The following is a 15,828-nucleotide window of genomic DNA, read 5'->3' as shown; positions in this document are numbered from 1 at the left end:
CGCCGCCGCGCCCGCCGCCACCCGGAGAGGCCATCAGCTGCTTCCCGTCACATGGCGGCGGGCGCGGGCGGGGACGCGCGGGGGGCGGGGCCGGGGCACGCAGGGGAGAAGCCGGGAGCCCGGCTGCGGGCCACACGGGGTGGGCAGGTGGACCCTGGGGGCCCGGGGGAGGCGAGGGCTGAGGGGGAGTCGGGGATGTGGGGGCAGGTGGCCTCGGGCAGGATCGAGCGCGGATGGAGGGGCAGCAGGGCTGATAAGGAGATGGGGAGGGTGGTGGGCAGAAGAACCTGGGGTTTGGAGGAGCCTGGACCAGGGGAAAGTGGGGGCGGGGCGGCGTAAAACCCAGGGGTGGGGGTGGGGCTCGGAGGAAAACGGGGGTCGGTGCGGACAGGAAGTAATCCCGGGCGAGGGTGGTACTGAGGGAAAAACCGGCGTGGGAGGCGGGCAGGTGAGGCCCGCAGGATAAAAAGGGGGCTGTGGGGGGTATTCGGGGAGCTTGGCTGAAGGGAAACCGGGGCCGGCGAGGCCACGGTGGTGGGAGAACCCAGGGGCAGAGGGAACGCCTGTGGTAAAGCTGGGAGGAGCGGGGCTCTGGTGGAAGAGGAGGGGGGGCTGGGGTAGAAATCCGGGTTGGGGGAGAGATGGGTCAAACGGAGTGGGGAGGACTATAAGGGCCAGATAAGGACCGGAGATGGAGTGAGGAGGTGTGGGTTAAAAAAGGGATGCGGTGGAGCTGAGGGAAAAACGAAGGCTGGGGTAAGGAAAGGCATCTGCGAGCTGAGGAGATGAGGGGAGATGGGGCAGGGTGAAAATCGGAGTGAGGGGTGGGGCGGGAATCAGTTTGGAAGATGAACCTGAAGACCCAAGGAATCAGTATTGGGAAAACAAAAAGCGAAGCCTGAGGAAAGAATTGGGGTGGGAGGGTGAGGGTCTGGGAACTCCGGAGAGAGGGAAGAAATGAGAGGAATAAAACTGGGGACCTGAGGCGGCAGGGAGCTCAGAGGTTAAATGGGAGCCGCGGTAGAGGAATAAAGGGGCTGAGTGCAGGGTCAGAGGAAGGGGTCATTTTATGAAAAATGGGAACCAGAAAAAGAAAGCCCATTGGAAAATGGAGGATGAAAACGGAAATGCTGTGGTTATAAGGGGTAGAGGACAACGGGCAAACAGCCAGAGAAAAAGAGGAGTTGGGCTGGAAAAACAGAAGCTGGTAATAAACACACACACAACATGGAGTGAAAGTTGCTCAGTCGTGTCCAGACTTTTGAGACCCCATGGACACAGTCCATGGAATTCTCCAGGCCAGAATACTGGAGTGGGTAGCCTTTCCCGTCTCCAGGGGATCTTCCCAACCCAGGGAGAGAACCCTGGTCTCCTGCATTGCAGGCGGATTCTTTACCAGCTGAGCCACAAGGGAAGCCCCAGCACATGGAGAGACTGGATTTAAAACAACCTGGGAAACATGGGTTTGGTTAGAAGGTAAGGGACTTGAAAATGGGACAGCTTTGATTAGAGTTTAGGAAGCTTGGAGTGAAGTAGAGAAACACAGGAGACAATGACCCAAGAAAAAAGCCTCTAACAGGGATAGGGAGTGGAGCCGGGCCTCCTCAAGTGGGAGTTGAGGTGAGACTTTGTTACTGTTTCTGTTCAGTCATTCAGCCTTGTCTGACTCTTTGCCACCCCAGGGACTGCAGCATGCCAGGCTTCCCTGTCCTTCACTGTCTCTCACACTTTGCTCAAACTCATGTCCATTGAGTTGGTGATGCCATCCAACCATCTCATTCTCTGTTGCCCCCTTTTCCTCCCCTCAGTCTTTCCCAGGATCAGGGTCTTTTCCAGTGAGTTGGCTCTTTGCATCAGGTGGCCAAAGGACTGGAGCTTCAGCTTCAAAATCAGTTCTTCCAATGAATATTTAGAACTGATTTCTTTAGGATTGACTGGTTTGATCTCCTTGCTGTCCAAGGGACTCTCGAGAGTCTTGTCCAGCAGCACAGTTTGAAAGCACCAGTTCTTCAGCATTCAGCCTTCCTTATGGTCCAACTCTCACATCCATACATCAGTTCAGTTCAGTTCAGTTCAGTTGCTCAGTCATGTCCGACTCTTTGTGACCCCATGAATCGCAGCAGGCCAGGCTTCCCTGTCCCATCACCAACTCCTGGAGTTCACTCAGACTCATGTCCATCGAGTCAGTGATGCCATCCAGCCATCTCATCCTCTGTTGTCCCCTTCTCCTCCTGCTCCCAGTCCCTCCCAGCATCAGAGTCTTTTCCAATGAGTCAACTCTTCGCATGAGGTGGCCAAAGTACTGGAGTTTCAGCTTTAGCATCATTCCTTCCAAAGAAATCCCAGGGCTGATCTCCTTCAGAATGGACTGGTTGGATCTCCTTGCAGTCCAAGGGACTCTCAAGAATCTTCTCCAACACCATACATGACTACTGGAAAAACCACAGCCTTGACTAGACAAACCTTTGTTGGCAAAGTGATGTCTCCGCTTTTTAATACACTGTCTAGGTTTGTCATAGCTTTCCTTCCAAGGAGCAAGTGTCTTAATTTCATGGCTGCAGTCACCATCTATAGTGATTTTGGAGCCCAAGAAAATAAAATCTCTCACAGTTTCCATTTTTCTCCCCATCTATTTGCCGTAAGGCGATGGGATGATGCGATGAACTTAGCTTTTTGAATGCTGAGTTTTAAGCCAGCTTTTTCATTCTCCTGTTTCATCTTCATCAAGAGGCTCTTCAGTTCCTCATCACTTTCTGCCATTAGTGTGGTGTCATCTGCATATCTGAGGTTATTGATGTGTCTCCCAGCAATCTTGATTCCAGCTTGAGTTTCATCCAGCCTGGCATTTCGCATGATGTACTCTGCCTATAAGTTAAAATTAGCAGAGTGACAATATACAGCCTTGATATACTCCTTTCCCAATTTTGAGCCAGTCCATTGGTCCATCTTCAGTTCTAACTGTTGCTTCTTGACCTGCATACAGGTTTCTCAGGAGGCAGGTAAGGTGGTCTGGTATTTCCATCTCTTTCAGAATTTTCCACAGTCTGTTATCATTCAGTCAAAGGCTTTAGCATAGTCAATGAAGCAGAAGTATGGGGACTACTATTAGCTGAGCCCAGTGAGAAACTCCAAAACCACCAGCCACTGCAGTGACCCAACAGCTTGCAGAAACTGTCTTTTCAGACAGTCCATCAATCTACTGCTCTATGATGATTCCTACCCTAACCCTTTAACGTTAGAAAACAGGCAATCTGACCAAAAAGAGATATGTATTTGAGGATATGCAAATACAATGGAGAGATGAGAGAGTAGGTAGCATCTACAAGTCATAGAAAAGAATAAAATGGCAGCAAGAACAATATTGTTAACAGTGTTGGGAAAGCTAGTTAAAAAAAAAATTGTGGATGGCAATCCCATTTCCCCAAATTTTTTAGTTTACTAATCAGGTCTAAATGAAGATCACTAAAGCATTTATTTAAAAATAACTTTATTCTATTATCTTAAAAAAACAAATCCATGTTCTAACATCAGGATGAATTTCTCCCAACCCCCCACCTCCATACCAAATATTAAAATGTAAGTAGTGCAGAGAGAGCTGTTTCTTTTTGCATCAGTTCCTGGCCAGGACCATGGTGAGAAATACCAGTTGGCACATGTTGCATCATAATAAATTTTACCCAATAAAGATGATTTTCCAGGTTTCAGTGCCTAGGTTAGGGAGATTTTCCATCATGGGCTTTCCTGCTGCAGTAATAGTAATAGGTATGTGCTTGTGAGAATGGGAACTGATATCAAAGCCACAGGATTATGGGACCCCCCCCCCTCCCCAAGGTCCACCAGGTTTTGTGGAAAAGCAATGTCAGTTGCAATGGCCCAGAAGTATTTATCTTCTAGGTTCTGATAAGTATATCTCCTGGTCTCCAGTTCACAATTCATTCAGGTAAGTTTTTTTTTTTTTTTTTTTAAAGCACAATGTAATGAGTTGGACTTTGCCACAGAAAGTCTATAAACCACTGTCGATGACGTGCTAGTGGAGTTGGGGATGGGTCATCTTAAAGAACAACAAAAAAAGCCCTAATTCTTTAAAAATCCTTAAAGCTTGAAGACATTGCCCCCCCCCACCCCGCCCCCCAGTACTTCAGCTCTTAACTGACCCAACAATATTATCTGTGCACACAGGGCTCAGATATACGTGACAGCAGTCACAGCTCAGCTGGACAAGGGTTTATCATGTTTGGCACCAAGACCTTGAAGCTCCCATTTGCAAGGGGAAAATCCTTTCTTGAAGATTTCCTATCATCAGGTGTGCATGCAAGAGAAGAGGAAGTCACGGGGAGCATTTCTGTCATATTGCAAATCATTGTGTGCCTTCCAGGTAGGGAATTCTTTTTCCCCCTGCCTACAGTTTCTCTGCTTTTTCCTTTTTAAAATATGGTTGCCTCTGCACAGTGGACTGTCAGATCCAGAAATGGATTCATCAAAGACTAGCTCAGTGTTCAATGACTTTAAACACAGCCTGTCTTAAGTATCCCATTCTGAAATGACACTTAGACTGGTGAGAGTGGTTAAGTACATGAGGTTCCATGCAGCAAAAGATCCAGCCCATCAAGAGAACAAGGCCACAGGTATTCCTGAGGGGTGGACACTGCAACCAGCCTCTGACTTCCCCAGTGTTCTGAGCTGAGGACAGGGCTCTCACTTCTGGTGACTTCCTCAGTTTTGTTCCTTCATCCAAGAAACTGACCTGCCCCAACCACACCGGCAGGGTAACCCTGCAGAAAACCAGCTTCTCATCTTAGAAGTCCCAGGCCCTGTTATTGGAGAGGGAAGTTCTCCTTTAAGTCTTGCCTGTTAGAGCAGAATATGCAGTATTAAAGAGTGCAAATTCAAGTCAGATTTTCAAGTTTAACACACATATTCTACACCCTTAGAAGGTCCCTGACATTTAGGAGATTAGGATGAAATCAGAAAGAAAAGAAAAGAAAACTCTATACAGGGATCTACTGGAAACAATAGCAGCTTCAACTCATCATGTGTTATTTTCATTCAGAACTTAGCATTATTGAGCAGCGTATCCTCATAACATCCTTAGGAAGGAAATACATTTTCCTAATCCCATTTCTGAGATCAAGAAACCGAGGCCACAGGTCTACTATGTTACAAAACATTCCTCCTGCCTTTTTCAAAGCCACAGGAGAAAGGAAGGGTGGGAAAGTCAAAATTAATAGTGCATCACCTAAGAGGCTTTTCTATAAATATGAAGCTCTGACACATGTGAGGTTCTGGTGAAAGGCACTTCCTCTTATTGGCCCCTATCTCTTTTGAAAAGAATTTCATCTCCAGGAGAGCAAAAATCCGCAGGAGAGCTCTGATGATGCCCTGGTCTGGAACCATTCTACAGAGAATGAAAGGCCCAGGCAGCAGTTTGTAACTGAACCACGGACATCTTTTTCCCTTCCACTAGAGAAGGCAAAGGAGAAGGAGCATCTGCTAGACACTTTCACATCCTGAAGGACCTCAGTCCCCACCATAACCCTGTAAAGTAAGTGTGATTTCACCCATTTCACAGATGAGGAAATTGAGGCTCAGGGGAAAAGGTAAAGCCCAAGCCCATGAAACAGGCAAGGAGCCAGGTCCAGATTGAAGCCTGGGTGTTTCCAACTCAAAACCCAAAGCAAACTGCCTCCCTCTGATTAACGCAGTAACTGGCACCTCTTCACCTTTTCAGAGAGCTGATGTTCACCTGGTTCCTCAGCTCACCTAGGCAGTGAGAAAGGAAGTATCCTTATCAGCCCACACTGTTCCCTTGTGTACCGGCACGGGCTAGTTACAGACCTTTAATAGTGACAAAGGACAGTGAGGCCTACTGCCTCCCCCTACTCCTGCTCCCCCATCTCAGCATCAGTCAACCTGGAGAAAGCCCAAATGTAGCTTTCCCCCCACACACTACCCATTCCCAAAGCTTTTCACCATTGTTGAGAAAAGTTACAGTAAATCAAACCAATTTAGGAAAAAAAGAGGGGGGGACGGTAGGAAAGATGTATGTGTGTTTTCCTGTTTTGCTGAGAACCTCCAAACCCATTGTAGCCCTCAGGCAGGGGTGCAAGTCAAGTAAAGCAGAATATGAAACTCATCTTGAACATAGCTTTCCAAGCTTTTAAGACAGGATATCAAAGGACAGTTGTATTCTTCACACTGGCCTGTCTTCTTCTTGAATGATGTCACTCTGCTGCTCACTGCTGTCATCTGTACGGGAGGGAAAAGTAGACCCAACTCTTGAGTGGTGCTCTCAGTAAAGATGACTCCGTTTCCCCCTTCAGTTTTCTTTTTTAGGAAGGTAGGGGCTGCTCAGGACTGCTTGTAGGGTCTTAGTTCCCTGACCAGGGATTGAACCTGTGCCCCTTTCAATGGAAGTCTTAACCACTGGACCACCAGGGAAGTCCTTCCCATCAGTTTTCAGTTGCCTTGATTTCCAGTCCTTTACTGGTGAGTTTCATGAATGAGCAGTTGGAGCAGGGTGGGTTTCCCTGCCTTTTACCCATTCTTTCTACTCAGAATCCACTGACATGCTTGACACTGTCCACATTTCTTGGCTCCTGACATTCCCCTCACCTGGACCACCCTCTGCTTTCTGCTTGCTCAAACTCAACTGTCCTGAAAGACATGCCTCATAGCCCACATCTTTCACAAAATGTCTCCCAACCAATGCATCCCTCTGGGCTCTCATCTTTCTCCTGAGGTCCTATAATTTGTAAAAGTATCCTTCATCAGGCAAGTAATCATTCCTTTGTGCCACAACTCTACTACCCTTGCAAAGGGTTGGTTAAATCTTCCTTCTATTTTCATTTTCCCTTCATATTTTAGTCTGTTCATCCTAACTGCTTTCGTAAAGCCCATCACCATTGGTCTTGATTTTCTGGTGCCTGACAGTACCAATCTGTGTCTTTCCCAGAGCTGGCCCTCAGTAAGTATTTGTCAGTTTAATTATTGTGTTGGTAGTTAATGGGAGATTCTTAGATTCTAGATTAAACTTTAACTGTCTTTCCCAGCCCTTAAAAAGCAGACCCTTGGAGACTTCTTCCTGGGAAGCCCACCACGACCTTGTAGAGTGCTTTAAAGGACAAAGAGCTTACCCTGAAGAGCCTGCAGTCCATTGCCCATCTGGTCCACATTCCCATTCACCAGCGCGGTCACTCTGTGAATGTGGCCATACTTGGTTATTTCTATTGGCGACTCCTCCCTCTCACTGGCTTCCTCCTCTTCCTCTTCTGCAGCATCTTCCTCCTCCTCCATCTCTTCTTCTTCTGAATCCACCAAAACCATGACATCACCCATGTCTTGCCTCCTAATTTTCCAAAAGGGAAGAAATGATCAAGAAGATACCCTGTTTTCTCCAACTTCAGCCCTCACTGAATAGGGAACACTCGGTTCTCTGCAGCCCCTTTGGTAACATGGACAATTCTTCATGGACTCAACGTGGTTGAATTGTGAGATGGAGATGATGACCTTTCAAAGAGGTGCTGCCACAGACTGTCTAGATAATCACACTGTGCTGAGTGAATTTTATCATCCCCCCTCCCCTCTCCGCGCTGTTCGTCCGGCAGGTGACCTCAGGGTCCCAAGCTCCCACCATTTCAGTTCCCCTTGCAGCACGCACAGAGATGCTCTGTTCCTTTCCTGAAATGCCCTTATTTCTCCTCTACTTACTGAAATTTCTCCTCCTTTTCATTATTCAAAGCCCTAGTAAAGTCCTCTCCCTCCCCCTGCAGCCTTGAGCTGTGACTGAGTTTGGCGTCCACAGCCAGCGGTTTGGCACTGAATTGTCCTCTAGATGATTGCTAGTTCTGCCTCCCCAGCCAGACTGTACATTTCACGGGCCAGTCACAATCCTGTGAGCATGACATTCTCATTTAATCCTCACATCCTGCCTCTGAGAAACAGTTGAGGAAACAAAGGCTCAGAGAGGGTCAGGGCTTTTCCAGGAGCCTCAGGCTTGAAGGGCAGAGCAGCCATGTGAACCCAGGTCCACTTATTCCAAAGCCTTTTCCCATTATGCCAAGCTGCTCCCTCTTGTGAGAAATAAGCCTGGGGAAGGACCGACTCATGCCAAAATGACCCTCAAAAATGGGGCAGTACAGGTAACACTCTCCCATGAAAGACGGTGCCAGAACAATGAAATCTCTTTATTTGTCCCAGAACAGTAATACCCCAAATTATAAGCTGATAAGAGAAGCGAAGAGTTCCTCGCTCCTGCGCAGGGTCTCCTGGGAAGTCAAGTTCCACTTAGTTGTTTCTCCCCTACTAAGGTTCCCTCCTTTTGGGAGGGGCTTCTGGGCATACGCAGACTAGTTTTCCAAAGCACGCTGTAAGATTATGACTTATTCTTCCTTTTAGCTCTTTCCAGAAAATTAGATAAATACATGAATGACTGAGCTCAACACATTCATGCTGTCTTTATGCCTCAACGACAAACCAGCAACGTGCCTCGCCCTGAGGTCTGGCATTGAAAAAGGAGCACAGACTTTGCAGTCAATCAGACCTGGGTCTGACTGCAGGTATGGTCATCACTTCCTAGATGAGCCTGCAGAAACTGCTTCGTTTCAATGAGCCTCCCTCACCGTATCTGGAAAATGGCGATGCCAGCAGCACCCTGAGGAGTGTATGATGGGGTCTCTAATAATGCCTGAGGAAGCCCCAGCCCCGGGTCTGGCCCCTGGTGGGTCCCCAGTGGTAGTGATTACTACTGCTCTTATGAAATGTTATAAACAAAACATCAGTGAAAACAGATTATGGGAATTGGTTTCTGATTTGAGTCTAGGGGACACTCACCTGAAAGTGCTTCCTACTGAAAGGAGAAAGGAAAAAACATTAATATCCAATAAGATCTGCTTAGGCCTCACAGAAGTTTCTAAGTCAGCTAACAGTTACACAACGATGGGCAACGAGAAAACTGACCCAAAACGAGAGATGACAGGGTGCTCAGGAAGGGTACTTGGGTGCTTCATTATTGCAAATCTGGACCCAGTTTGGAAGCCTACAGAATGGAGCTTCAGGTGGGAGCATAACAGGGACCATCTTCCCCCACCCACACCCTCTCAGGAAGCCTGCAAGAGAAACAAAGGGGCCCAGGAAGTCCTTACCATTCCGGGAAGCTCTTACCTTTCCAGCAGAACAAAGGGCTGTAATACAACAGGAGCCCGGTGATAATGGCCAGTCCCAGCAGAAGCAGGCTCACAATGGTGGCCACGATTCCCCCGATGTTTAGAGGTTCTGCAAAGACACACCACACCCTTCACTTATCCACGTGATACACATAGCTAGGAGCACAACACCTTACCTCCCCTGCCTGGATCCTGCTCTTATCTTGGTTTCGTGACCTTGGGTGAGGCATATGACCTCTCTGTGGACTGTGTTAGTCACTTAGTTGTGTCGGACTCTTTGCAACCCCATGGATTGTAGCCCACCAGGCTTCTCTGTCCATGGAATTCTCCAGGCAAGAATCCTGGAGTGGATTGCCATTGCCTTCTCCAGAGGAACTTCCCAACCCAGGGACCGAACCTTGGTCTCCTGCTTCACAGGCAGATTCTTTACCGTTTGAGCTACAGGGAAGCCTCATGACCTCTCTGTGCTGCTGCTGCTAAGTTGCTTCAGTCATGTCTGACTCTGTGCCACCCCATAGACGGCAGCCCACCAGGCTCCCCCGTCCCTGGGATTCTCCAGGCAAGAACACTGGAGTGGGTTGCCATTTCCTTCTCCAATGCGTGAAAGTGAAAAGTGAAAGTGAAGTCGTTCAGTTGTGTCCGACTCTTAGCAACCACATGGACTGCAGCCTACCAGGCTCCTCCGCCTAGGGGATTTTCCAGACAAGAGGACTAGAGTGGGGTGCCATTGACTTCTCTGTAAAGCAAGACAAATATCTCATTTTCCTACTTCATACAGTTTGTGGGAATCAAATGAAGCATGTGATGCAAAAGAACATTGGAAAGTTAAAATCTCTGTCTTCATACATCAAGACTGTTGTTAAGGCTACAGTAATTAGGAATGTGAATTACTAGTGCTGCAATGACATGATCAACAGGATAGAACAGGAAGGGACTTCTCTGGTGGTTTAGTGGTTAAGACATTGGGCTTCTACTCTACAGGGCATGGGTTCAATAAGAACAGGTCTATGAACAAAAGGAAACTTGATATAGGACAGACTAGTGAATAAAAAAGGAACTCTTTAGGAAGTCATATTAGACCAAATGGTTATCCAAACTGGGGGTGGAGGAAACCTGATGTCTACTTCCTCCATTCACCAAAGTCAACTGTAGATGGACTACAGAGTTAACTGTGAAAGGCAAGTAATAAAACATTAAGAAGACAATATAAAAGAATGCCTTCATGACCATAGGATAGATAAGGATTTCTTAAGACACAGAAATGCTAGTGATACAAGAAAAAATTCATAAAATCAACCACATTAAAGAACCTCTGCAAATCAAAGGATACCATAAATAAAGCAAGAAGGACTAACTGAAAGATATTTGTAACATGTAAAACAAGGAATTAGTGTGTGGAATTTCTGAAGAACTCCTATATATCTATAAGAAAGAGGAAAACATCAAAAGAGACAATTATGGGGAGTTCCTTGGTAGCCCAGTGGTTAGGATTCCAGACCTGAGTTCAGTCCCTGGTTTGGCGAAGATCTAGAAAGCCACATGATGTGACCAAAAGAAAAACATTTTTTTTAATTTTTAAACAAACTATTTTTTAAAAAGCACAATTATATATTTCACAGAAGAAAACTAAATAGCAAATAAAAATATGAAATAATGCTCAGCCTTCTTAGTAATCAAAGAAATTCAAATTAGAACCATAGTGAGATTTCATTTTGCACTTACTTGATGGACAAAAATCACAGAATCTATGGTTGAAAATCTGGGACAACTGCCACTGCAAATGGAAATTAATATAACCACTTTGGAAAATAATTTGATATTACCTCATAAAGATAAAAATGCACATAACCTATAACCCTTCATTTCTACTTCCTGGTACAGATATGCTGGAGACATATTTGCCTGGGGACCTGGGTATATGTGCACAGGGGGCTGGGTAAAAGATTTTCACAGCAAGACTGTTCATCACAACAACAAAAAATCAGAACAACACAAATGTCCATCAGCAGGAAAATCAACAGTTTAGTTGTGGACTAGTGCTACAGTGGAAAATTAAGAAGCCAGGAAGAGGCATGAAATATAATCACACATGTCAGCATGAATAAATCCTGGAAAACAAAATGTGGAGTAAAAACAGCAAGTCACAAAAAGACTACATTTGTATAATAACAAATTTTTTTCAAAACTCAAAAACTAAACAATATATTATCAAGAAATGTGGGGAAAAAATGTGTACATATGCAGCAAAATTTTTCTTAAATAAAACATGAAACTCAGGAGTTACCTTTTTCAGGAGGCCCAGGATGAGATTGAAAACAGGCCTACAGGTAGGGTTGCCAGATAGAATACAGTATGCCCACTTAAATTTGGATTTCAGATAAACAATGAATAATTTTTTTAGAATAAGTATGTCCCAGGATTTCCCTGGTGGGACAGTGGCTAAGCCTCCATGCTCCTGATGCAGGGGGCCTGGGTTCAATCCCTGGTCAGGAAACTATCTCACATGCTACAACTAAGACCCAGTGCAGCCAAATAAAAAATACAACTTTTAAAAATTAAAAAGTTATGTCCGATGCAATATTTGTGACATAACACTAAAAAAAAAATTCTTTGTTTTTCTAAAGTGCAAATTTAAGTGAGCAGCATGTTTTTTTAGCTTTGCTGCTATTGTTTTCTAAATCTGCCACACTACCTACAGGTAACTTCAGCAGTGCTGGTTACTGTTCTATATCTTAAGTGGGATGGTAGTTTCTTAGGTGTTCATTTTGCTGTTATGTTTCACAGCTTACAATATATAAAAATATCATTATATCTTTTATTTTAGACATGTATTTGAATATATATTTATATGTTTTATATATATATATATTTTTTTTTTCTTTAGGATGTAACAGATATTAAATAACTTTTGTATCTTCCCTGGTGGCTCAGGTGGTAAAGAATCTACCTGCAGTGCAGAAGACCCGGGTTTGATCCCTGGGTTGGGAAGAAATAAATTTTTTATCTTGATACAATAGAGATTTAGGACTGGACTGCAATTTTCCCATCCCTCTTGTCAAGCCACAGGTAAGCAGATATGCCTCCTCCCTGATGGCAGTGACACAAGTAGAGGGAAGCAACAAGCTGTCCCCATGCTGGTCCTCTGAAGCTCTACTCCTCCAGGGTCACTTCCATCACTCACCTTTCACGCTCAGCCAGATGTCCACCTCCCTCACCCCCACAGCATTCTCAGCCCGGCAGACGTAGTAGCCCTCGTCCAGGTCCTGGGAGCAGTTGCGAATAGTGAGGGTGGAGCTCTGGCCACTCTGGGTGATGAGGTGGTGGCCGCTGGGCTGGATGACCACCTTGGGCTGGGTGAGGTTCCTCAGCCACATGATCTTGGCAGGGGGGTAGGCTCCAGACACCTGGCAGGTAAGCGTCACATTGCCCCCCACAAAGCAAGTCTTCATGGGCTCAGAGAGAACGGAGGGGCTCCCTGGCCATCAGGAGAAAGTAAAGAAAGAGAAACATTTAAGGAGATTCAAGCGGTGACCTGAGAATTTCAAGAATGTTACTTGTTTTGGAACAAAGAAACTCCAGGAATATCTGTACCACACCTGGTCTCGTATAATAATAAAAGATAATATTTGTTGAGCATTTACCATGGGCTAGGCACCCTATGTATTAACCCAACTAGTTCTCAACAATAATCTTGTTATTCCCATTTTGCAGATGGGGAAACTGAGGAACAGAGAAAGTCAAGTAACTTAAAGTCATACAACTAAGGAAGTGAGCAGCTAAAATTTAGGGGGACCAACTGTCCTGGGTTGCCCAAGACTGAGGGGATTCCCAGCACCTGGGGGCTTTCAAGGCTTGTGAAATCCTAGGCAAACCAGGATGAACTGGTCTGTGTGAGAATGGAACCCAAGAAGTCAGGCTTTTGTGATCCACTTCTCCTTACTTCCTATGTACTAGGCTTCTGTGTGTAATAACCACACTGATCAGATAAAATACGGGCACACACCCTGACAAGGGTGTTCCAGGGGACAGGAGGGCACCTGAATTAGTTTCCTGTTGTTGCTGTAACAAATTGCACAAACTTAACAGCTTAAAACAATACAAATTAATCCTCTTATAGTTTTATAGTTCTGGAGGCCAGGCGTCTGAACTAATCTCACAGAACTAAAGTCAAGGTGTTGGCAGAGCTGGTTCCTTCCGGAGGCTCAAGGAGAGAATCCATTTCCTTTTTTCTCAGCTTCTAGAAAGAAGCCACCTGCATTGTTCGGCTCATGGCCCCTTCCTTGAATTACTCCTTCTGCTCACATCTGTCATAACAAATCACTACCACACTGACCCTCCTGCCTCCCTCTTATGAGGAACCTCGGGATCACACTGGGCCCAACCAGAGAATCCTGGACAATCTCCCCATCTCAATATCCTTGATCACAGATGCAAAGTCCCTTTACCATGTAAGCAAACAAATTCACAGGCTCTGGGGATTAGGATGTGGATATCCTTGGGAGGCTATTCTTCTGTCTACCATAGGTCTGTCCTAGAAAACCCAAGACTGCATCCCTGTGGCCTTGGGGTCTGATTTAAGGGGGGAGATGGGGAGCCATGAGATCTACTATGAGGATCAGTCTGTAGCCTTCACACAGGAAGCCTTTCCCCCTAATGCACATCCTCTTGGGAAGGGTAGTGAATTCATCTTGGGAGGACTTATTAAATCCATATTTTCAGCAGCTGAGGAATACAGAGAAGCATGTTGGGTTCCTGCCCAGGACAGTGAAACTACACACTTCCCCTTGGCAGTTGTTCCAAGAGAGAAATCTAGGGTTTCACTGCTGGTGTCCAGGGAAGAAGAAAGGGGGAAGGGGGAGGGGGCTGGGGGTGGAACAACCTCTCTCTAGGTCGGGTCAGCAGAGGAGAATTGCCCAAACCTGGTTTTGCTCAGAAAAATCACCTGTGAACACCCCTTCTTGAATCAACTATCAGATTCCCCCCATGTTGTTGCTAAATTGCTCCTTCCCTGCTTGTGGTTAACCAGAATTTCCTTTGGGGTCACAAAGCCAGCAGCAGTGACAAGCCTCATCAGTAGGTTTGTATTTCAGGGTCCCAAGCCAAAGTTTGAGAAATGGTCCCTTCTTCCTTTACTAAAGGCAAAACAAACAGTCCCCCAGTGCACCTCCCCTGCAACCCAAAGGTATGTACTTTCACCAAACACAGCATTCACCCCTCAAAAAGCTATGTCACCAGCCAGCTCGGGTAGCACTTAGAAATTCAGTTTCGCTTAAGACGATGCTGCATGCAAGGGTGGGGCAAGGGTGGGGTTGGTGCTGCGGAGCCTCACAGATCTGCAGGAGATGGACAGCATGCTAGAGCCCTCACACCTGGGGCTCCATAACACTGCAGCTTGACATGAGTTGAGTTGGTTTCTTCAGTTTTAGGGGGCCTACATGCCATATAATATGGTAAAGGACAGGGAAGCCTAGCGTGCTACAGTCAATGGGGTCTCAAAGAGTCTGACATGACTGAGTGACTGAACTGAACAGAACACGCCATATAAAGAGGGATTTGGGGAGTTGTCTGGTAGTTTAGTGCTTAGGAGTCAGCGCTTTCACTGCTGTGGCCCAGGTTCAATCCCTGGTTGGAGAATTAATATACTGCAACCATGCAGCACAGCCACAAAAAAAAAAAAAAAAAGAAAGGAAGAGAAAAATAGAGATCTGGGCAGCAGGAATCCCTGAAAGCATTGCTTTTCATCAGCTTGGGGGCTATGCTGCCCTGCATCCCTGGGTGGATGTTAGTATTGCCCTTCAGTGATGCACTAGTCCTTCTATGTGGAATAATCCAAAGCCCCTCAACCCCGAAGGCATTGCTACGCAAGGTGTGGTCCTCAGACCAGCAGGATCAGCACTTCCTGGAAGCCAGTTAGAAATTCAGTCTTGGATCCACCCAGACCCAGAGAGTCAGAATCTGCATTTTTGACCAGCCCCTCAGGTGACCAGCATGCACATCCAGGGTCGAGTGCCCATGAGTGAGGCGGGGAGAACTGCATGGCATCAGGGTTGAGAAGGGTCCTGGCTATTTCCCGTGCTCCTGGAATTGGGAAAACTTCCGGTCAGCTCCCTTTTCCAGACACATTTCTTAGCCCTGAGCACATATTTAGATTCAGATTACAGGTCAAGTCTCAGGGGCCACAGGAATAATGACTTAGGCAAGATCTGAAAATAAAATAAGAGGGTAAAGGCAAAATAACAAAACTCACCAGCTGCCTCTGCCAATTTCAACCTCTCTCAGCATCAGTCCATCATTTATTCACTTCCTGGGACTTACGGTCCACAACACACTTTGGGCATTTCCCGTTATGTACCACCCTGAGTGTGTCTACTGCTTTCTAGCTGCATGAGTCTGGGCAAGTATTTCACCTTCCGTAAAATGGAGCGTCCTCCCAAAATTTGTGTTCATCTAGAAGCCCAGTATGTGGTCTTACTCAGAAATGGAGTCTTTGCAGAGGTAACTAGTTAAGGATCTCAAGATGAAATCATCCTGGACTGAGGGTGACCCAAAATCCAAGGACTGGTATCTTGTAAGAAGAGGAGAGGGACTTCCCTGGCACTCCAGTTGTTAAAGACTCCATGCTTTCACTGCAGGGGGTGCAGGTTAGATCCCTGGTAAGGCAACTAAG

The 15,828-nt window shown here is 46.3% G+C and overlaps 1 protein-coding gene and 1 long non-coding RNA gene across 4 annotated transcripts in view; one reads left to right on the top strand and one right to left on the bottom strand.

The window, feature by feature from the left end:
* Positions 1-1,151: 1,151 nt before the first annotated feature.
* On the top strand, positions 1,152-8,817 carry LOC129630424 (uncharacterized). The gene is made up of 5 exons (XR_008703700.1): positions 1,152-1,476; positions 3,895-3,940; positions 4,180-4,375; positions 5,330-5,542; positions 8,395-8,817. It is a non-coding gene; the product is annotated as an uncharacterized LOC129630424 (long non-coding RNA).
* The window catches only part of VSIG10 (V-set and immunoglobulin domain containing 10), a 43,182-nt gene continuing 30,824 nt past the window's right edge, over positions 3,471-15,828 (bottom strand). For 2 of the 3 annotated variants that reach the window (XM_055551056.1, XM_055551057.1), the window contains 5 exons: positions 12,343-12,636; positions 9,160-9,270; positions 8,830-8,845; positions 7,134-7,345; positions 3,471-6,246 (listed from right to left, as the gene is read on the bottom strand). In XM_055551056.1, the coding sequence (XP_055407031.1) occupies positions 6,191-6,246; positions 7,134-7,345; positions 8,830-8,845; positions 9,160-9,270; positions 12,343-12,636 (689 nt within the window). In that variant the 3' untranslated portion in view covers positions 3,471-6,190. The remainder of the gene's footprint in view (positions 6,247-7,133; positions 7,346-8,829; positions 8,846-9,159; positions 9,271-12,342; positions 12,637-15,828) is intronic. The other variant, XR_008703699.1, reaches the window with a different exon arrangement.

The sequence above is a fragment of the Bubalus kerabau genome, chromosome 16 (genome assembly GCF_029407905.1).
Source record: "Bubalus kerabau isolate K-KA32 ecotype Philippines breed swamp buffalo chromosome 16, PCC_UOA_SB_1v2, whole genome shotgun sequence".
In the NCBI taxonomy this organism is placed as follows: Eukaryota; Metazoa; Chordata; class Mammalia; order Artiodactyla; family Bovidae; genus Bubalus; species Bubalus kerabau.
This window is presented reverse-complemented; position numbering and strand designations above follow the sequence as displayed.